Source organism: Echinops telfairi, unplaced genomic scaffold, assembly GCF_000313985.2.
Source record: "Echinops telfairi isolate 266 unplaced genomic scaffold, ASM31398v2 ScPeMD7_655;HRSCAF=1070, whole genome shotgun sequence".
Lineage (NCBI taxonomy): Eukaryota > Metazoa > Chordata > Mammalia > Afrosoricida > Tenrecidae > Echinops > Echinops telfairi.
Window position 1 is genome coordinate 31,242,959 of NW_022104553.1, and position 7,186 is coordinate 31,250,144.

The following is a 7,186-nucleotide window of genomic DNA, read 5'->3' on the forward strand; positions in this document are numbered from 1 at the left end:
TAGAGGAAAGAACTAGGAGGCAAAGGGCATTTATAGAGGTCTAAATACAGGCATGTACACATATAAATATATTTATATATGATGATGGGAAATAGATCTATGTGCACATATTTATAGGTTTAGTATTAAGGTAGCAGATGGACATTTGGCCTCCACTCAAGTACTCCCTCAATGCAAGAACAATTTGTTCTATTAACCTGGCAATCCATGTTGCCCACCTTCCCTACATGATCGCTGAAGACAAAGCAGGTGCGTAAGCAAATGTAGTTAAGAAAGTTGATGGTGCACAGGTATCAAAAGATACAATGTCTGCGGTCTTAAAGGCTTGAAGATAAGCAAGTGGCCATCTAGCTGAGAAGCAACAAGCCTACATGGAAGAAGCACACCAGCCTGTGTGATCATAAGTTGTTGATAGTATCAGGTATCAGGCATCAGAGACCCAGAACAAAAAAGCATATCATTGTGAATGAAGGTGAGTGTGGAGTGGAGACCCAAAGCCCATCTGTAGGCAACTGGACATCCCCTTACTGAAGAGTTGCAGGAAGGAGATGAGCCAGCCAGGGTGCAGTATAGCACGGATGAAACATACAACTTTCCTCTAGTTCTTTAATGCTCACCCCCCATCCCCCTATCATGATCCCAATTCTACCTTACAAATCTGGCTAGAACAGAGCATGTATTCAGGTACAGATAAGAGCTGGAAATACAGGGAATCCAGGGCAGATAAGCCCCCCAAGGCCAATATTGAGTAGCCATACCAGGAGGGTAGGGGGAAGTTTGTGTGGGGAGAAAGGGGAACCGATCATAATGATCTACCTATACCCGCGCCCCTCCTGCCAGGGGGCTGGACAACAGAAAAGTGAATGAAGGGAGACATCGGTTAGTGTAAGACATGAACACAACAAAAAATTATAAATTATCAAGGGTTCATGAGGGAGGGAGGGGAAAATGAGAAGCTGATACCAAGGACTCAAGTAGAAAGAAAATGTTTTGAAAATGATAATGGCGACAAATGTACAAATGTGCTTGACACATGGATGGATGGATGGATTGTGATAAAAGCTATACGAGCCCCCAATAAAATGATTTTTAAAAAAAAGCCCCCCCACTCAAGTCAGTACCTGTCAACCCTCTAGTCCATTGCTTCATCCTCCCTCCCTGGGTAAACGCTTTCTTCTGAAGTAGTACCCCTCCCGGAGGCCTTCTTCAACTGTTCTCAGCAAACAGCTGGTCAACCAGGATGGCCTGTCTCTTGGATGACTGTTACAGCTTTCTCGCAGTCTCTGTGCTGAGCCAGTGATTCACATGCTACACTGGGAGCCCCGGGAACCTCAGTGGCTAGAATGGGGCCTTGCCCAGGTCGTGGTTCCATCCGTCCGTGCACAGCAAGAGATCGAGACCCACCCATGCTCTCTCCCCCCATGGGCCTCCTGCACCAAGCCAAAGCTTGCCCCAGTTCTGAAGCCCCTTGTCCACACCCTGTATCAATCCTATTTATAAGGTCCAACTGAATTTCTTGGGGCTCCTGGGGAGACAAAGGGGACCTTGCGGCTGCAAAAAAGCCCACTGGTTTGTTGCTCCGGGTAGATCACCACACTTCCGAGTGTTATTCCGGCAGGTCACACTACCTGCCACTGCCACCAGTGCTTGAGCCTCAAAGCAAGACTGAGGTGTCCCCTTAGTCCCTGCAATGCTGTCCCCAGACCAGCACCTGTTGCCCTCTTCACTAGCTGGCCTCTCCCACTGGACTAGGTGGGGGCTCATGTGGGACAGAAAGCCCACCCATCACCTCTGTGTCCCCAGGCTCAGAACCATGGCTGAGCAGACAGGAGCCCTTACACAGTGTTTCATACAGGACAACAGCAGGCACCCACAATGCTAAGGGTGGAGGTGGGGCCTCTGGCCCAATATAGAAGCACCCCGTCACCTTAAGGGTGTCAGATGTCACCTGAGGCAAAGGGTGTGTGCTGACCTGCCTCGAAAGCCAGCTTCTTCCCAACCAAGACTTCTGAAGCCCCAGGCTCAGGCCTCATTCTGTCCCCATTTGGAAGTACGTGGGAAAATGGCACACTGGGCCTGGGGCCCGGGGCTCCAGAATACAGGTGCTGCCGCTTGCTCGTCCTGGTGTGGCCCCAGCCACCTGTGGGCAGGAGGCAGCCTGACTGGCATGGCACGTGGCTGCTGAGGGGCCCCACAGCGGGGTGGCGGCTGGCCACAGCACGAGAATGACAAAAACAGAAATGCCGGTCGGAGATCCAGGCCCTCACTCTCTCCAAGAAACGCTGGTCTGTCCTTGGCAGTACCCCAAACCCACCCTCCTGCCTGCTAGCTCAGGCCAATCTCCGCTCGCCACTCAGAACACATTTTAATGGCTTCCTGTTTCCACTAACTGCCCCAAATCCTAAAGCTCATCCTGTCCTACCTCCCCCCCCCCACGCCCTGCCCCACCCTGCCGAATCTGGCCCTAACCGACAGGCCTGGGGTTCAAATCTTGACCAAGTCAGTTCACTTGCTTCTCTGTCTCCACGGGCCGCCCTTAGCACACGGAGACCAGGGCCTCCTTTCACGCCTCTTCTCATGGCTCTCCCTCCAGCAAACCTGTCTGCATACTGCCTCCTCCAACTGGACACCTGTGTCTCCTCCCATTCCTTTACTTGGGATGCACGTCCAATTGCCCAAAGCCCTTCTCAAACACCACTGCAGTGTGGACCTTTGATAACACTGCCCCGTACATGTGTGAAGAAGATACATGGGGGATCCATACTTGGATGACACCTCTCTTTGCAGGGCCCCTTTCAGGCTGAGGCAGTGGAGCAGTGAAACCCAGGGGTTATCAACCTGGGGCCAGGGGGTCTGGATTTCACTTCTGGCTACATTACCAGCAGCCAGTGGTTTTAAACATATTAATTGTTCTCAGACAGCAAATGGCAAAGATGAAGTGTTTGTGTGTGTGAATGCATCTTAATTCCCCTCTCTCAATTACATTAGTTTTAACAAGGATGCTAGTTTTAACATTCTTATTAACGGTGTGGCCTCACTGAGCCATGCCTGTGATGTAGAGCTGGCTCTGGGGCTGTCAGGTCACAAGCTCTGAGCTCACCAAGTGGAAGTCTAGAGGTGGTGGCACTGAGCCACGGCCACTGAGTGAGTGAGGTAACATTCATCCAGCCTGTGGGACACCCATCCCACCCTCTCACCTGCATTAGCATTGCTCCCGATACTGTTGACGGTTGATGGCACGGAGCTGGGTGGCTGGAAGGGCACATGTCCGTTTTCCCGGGGTGGCTTGTCCTGCCAACCTGGTCCTGCCTCCCCAGGACCCAGCTCTGCAGGGCCCCCCCATTCATCCGAGCCCTGACGTGAGTGGTAGGCCGGTTCAGGCCGGGTGCGGAAACCGCTGGCCAGCCGCTCTTCCAGGTGGCTCAGCCAGAGGGCCAGCGCATTACGGTCCTCCAGGGTGGTGGCCGGGTGGATGAGGGCGTAGGACAGCAGCTGGCGGCTCTCCTCGATGAAGGCACTGCTCTCGATTGAGTAGGCGAGGACTTTCTGCAGCAGCCTCATGTACTCTGTCTTGGCCTCCGTATTGCCCGGCTGGAGCAGGGGCAGGTGGGACAGCAGGAGGGACACCACCTTCTCTTTGGACTCCTGCTGCCACTGGCTGACGATGGCTGCGGAGGGAAAGACAGGAATCATGAGGGAAGCGAGCGGGCCCAGGTGCAAACCCAGAACAGCCTGCTTTCTCAGGCCCCATTTTTTCCTCCTGCCCCTGACCTCTCACCACCCCTGACATCTTTAGGTGAGATCAACTATAAAGGGGCTTCAAAGAGTTTGTGGAAAAATTGATTTCTTTCTGACATGTCTCTTGGTTCTATCACTCCTGCTCACAAAACCTGAGGCAGCTCCCCATCAGCTAAATGTGCTGCCTAAATGTGCAGCCCTGGTGGCGGAGTGGTTACGAGACAGGCTGCTAACAGCAGGGTGAGCAGTTGGAAACTACCAGCCGCTTTGCGGCAGAAATACCGCTTTGCGGCTTTCTCCTCCTGTTAAGAGTTACCGTCTTGGAAGTGCACAGAGGCAGTTTTGCTGCTCCTGAACCACAGCGCCCCTATGCGCAACAGAGCGAAACACTGCCCCCTCCTGCGCATCCCTCACACGTGTTCCCGTGCCTGAGGCAGCGCTATCCTGCTGCTACAGGGCCGCCAGGAGTCAGAATCGAATCCAGGGCAGCGAGTTTGGTTTGTGGTCTCCATCCTGACTGGGGACAGACGTGGAAGAGTGGTGGAGAGCTTGGGCTCTTGAATCCCATGGTCTGGATGCCCCAACTTAGTAGCTGAGCCTTGGGCAAGTCACCTTGAACCTCCCCAAGCCACACCTGCAAAATCCTGGGGAGAATTTCAACATAATAGTGATGGGGAAGTGGCTTAGCACACGTGCTTAATGCTCACCACTGTTTTTACGATGGTCTTTGTGCCTTCAGGGTCTCCTCCTCCAACCCAGCCTGCGTATCTAGAAGCTGTATGCCTGAGCAAGACGTATCGTGAAAACCAGCCGAGTTTTAATGACTTCTAATGAAAAACCAACTGAGTCTTGTCCAGGCACTCGTTAATTTCCAGCACTCGCCACTTCCTGTTCCTCCAGATAAAACTCAGCTTAGGAAATCCCCTCTTCCCTGGGGCTCTCTGCATACCACCTTCATTCTGGCATCCACCCTGAGCCGGAGAGGTTCTGGGCTGGTGGCCTGGAACAGCCACCATCTTCCTATCTCAGTTCTGTGTTGTTACTAGGCATTGTCTACTAGGCTCTGACTCACAGCAGTCCTATGAATAAAACACCGTCCGTCCTGTGCTATTCTCACAATCACTCTTATGTCTGAGCTCACCGTTGAAGCCATTGTGTCAGGCTTCCTCATCGAGGGTCTTCCTCTTTGCGCTTGCTGACCCTCTTTCACTAAGCATGTTTTGTTTCCAGGGACTGGGCTTTCCCAATGATGTGTCCAAAGTCCGGGAGATGAAGTCTTTGTCATCCTCACTTTCAGGATCATTCTGGACTGTACTTCTTCCCAAACAGGTTTGTTCATTCTCTGGCAGTCTATGGTCTATGCAATCATCCTTGCCAACATTCTAATTCAAATGCAACAATTCTTCTCCAGGCTCCCTTACTCACTGTCTGGCTGTTCCATGCATATGAGGTTACTGAAAACACTAAGGCTTGGGCCAGATGTACACTAGTCCTGAAGTGACATCCTTGCTTTGTAACACTTTGGCCACTGATTATGGATCCCAGTGAAATAAATTGCTAGACAATTTCAATCTTGATGCTGATTATGGTTCTGCTGTGAAGGTTTCTGTTTATGTTGTGTAATCTACATTGAAGAATTGGGGTCATGATAGCGGGGTTGGGGTGGGGTGGGGTGCGCATTTAAAGAACTAGAGAAAAGTTGTGTTTCATCGGTGCTATACTATGCCCTGTTTCCCCATCTTTTTAATGGCTTTTGATTTCCTTATGCATGCTGTCTCTGATGCCATCCCACAAATCATCGGGTCTTCAGTCATTAGTGTCCAGCGTGCCTAATTTATTCCTGAAATGGTCTCTAGTTCAGGTGAGATATCCTCAAGGTCTTGTAGACTTGTTTTTAAGTTTGTTCCACTTCAGCTTGAACCTGAATAAGAGCAGCTGATCCAAAGTTCTACAGTTGGTCCCTGGCCTTGTTCTGGCTGAGGATATTGAGCTATTACAATAGGCTTGTCTATCCCATCTGACAAGGTCCATGTATACAATCCCTGTTTATATTGTTGAAAAAGGATTACTTGCCAAGACTTGCAAAATTCCACGGGGACTTCCAGTGTAGTTTCTGTCACGGGGTCAATTGCTGATCCGCTCCGACTGCTGGTCCTCCTTCGTTTCCAGTGTGCACACCCCCGTCACCAACGGGACCACTGCACTCCCATCGTGTTTGAGCAGTTTCAGACAGCAGAAGCTGTGACAACCTTCAACTCTGGAATTCGTGTTTGGTACATACATCTGAGAAACGGCTGTGTGAATGTGGTCTTCCTTGTGGGGGGCGGGTGTTATCCTTAGTGACAGCGCTGTCCTTCAAGACAGCTAAATGTGCTGCCTAAATGTGCAGCCCTGGTGGCGGAGTGGTTACGAGATAGGCTGCTAACAGCAGGGTGAGCAGTTGGAAACTACCAGCTGTACTACATACGGTTGTCAGACTCAAGCTGACCAGCCTCAGTCCAGTCCAGCCTATGACTGCCACGGATATTGATATGTATGCATTCCATTTAAGTTTTGATGACTTCCAATTTTCCTAAATTTGTATTTTGTGCACTCCAGGTTCAGATTACCAACGGCTGTTGGCAGTTATTTCTTTTCATTTTGCGTCATGCCCCAAGAGGAAACGAAGGTTTTGAAGACTCTGTTCCATGCACATACTCTGAAGAGGCAGCTTTTCCTTAGTCTCATGTTTTAAGTCCCCTCCAACCCAGGGGTTCATCTCCTGGCCCTATACCAGACAATGCTCTCTTGCTGCTCATATGCCTTCAGTGGCTAATTTTTCAGAACAAGATCACTTTTTCCTTCTTCCTAGTCTATCTTTGTCTGGAAGCTCCACCAACACCTGTTTATTCCAGGTGACTCTGCTAATATAGAGGTGGTTAAAGGGGAAAAAAAAAAAATCAATACTTAGGAAAAGAGACAATGAAGAAGAACCAGAACCAACTGCGCTCTCAATTCCCAAATACCTCACAACAAGGGAAGTAATATTGGTGAGGTCCTGCAAAGGGGCAAAGAGGCTGGCTCTAACTAGACAGAGATGAGACCTCCCCAAAGGGTAAGTGATGAAGAAGGATCCTTCCTCCACTACACACTGACCAGGTGATTTGGGGCTTATGATCACGCCAGTGAGCTCCAGTCTCTTTACCTGTGATGGGGAGCTCATAACCATTCGTAAAAGCTAAGCATAGACAAGGCACAGAGCGAGCCCTCAGTAAACGGCAGCTGCTATTACTAACAACACAAGGCCTGTATCTTATTTTGGCTCCTTCCTTCCAAATAGAGGGGAATTCTAAAGGGACAGGCCACACGTCCAGCACAGTCAACAGAGAGGCTGGGAATGGGGATGTATAAAGAGCATCTGAGAAGTCCAGGCATCTGAGGGTTCGAGGGAGCTACCCCCTCCCCTGGC

At 50.6% G+C, this 7,186-nt stretch overlaps 1 protein-coding gene across 3 annotated transcripts in view; it reads right to left on the reverse strand.

Moving 5' to 3' along the window:
• SAMD4B (sterile alpha motif domain containing 4B) overlaps positions 1–7,186 on the reverse strand; it is a 39,578-nt gene that overhangs the window by 7,821 nt on the left and 24,571 nt on the right. For all 3 annotated transcript variants that reach the window (XM_045292742.1, XM_004710313.4, XM_045292741.1), the window contains exon 3: positions 3,198–3,668. In XM_045292742.1, the coding sequence (XP_045148677.1) occupies positions 3,198–3,668 (471 nt within the window). The remainder of the gene's footprint in view (positions 1–3,197; positions 3,669–7,186) is intronic.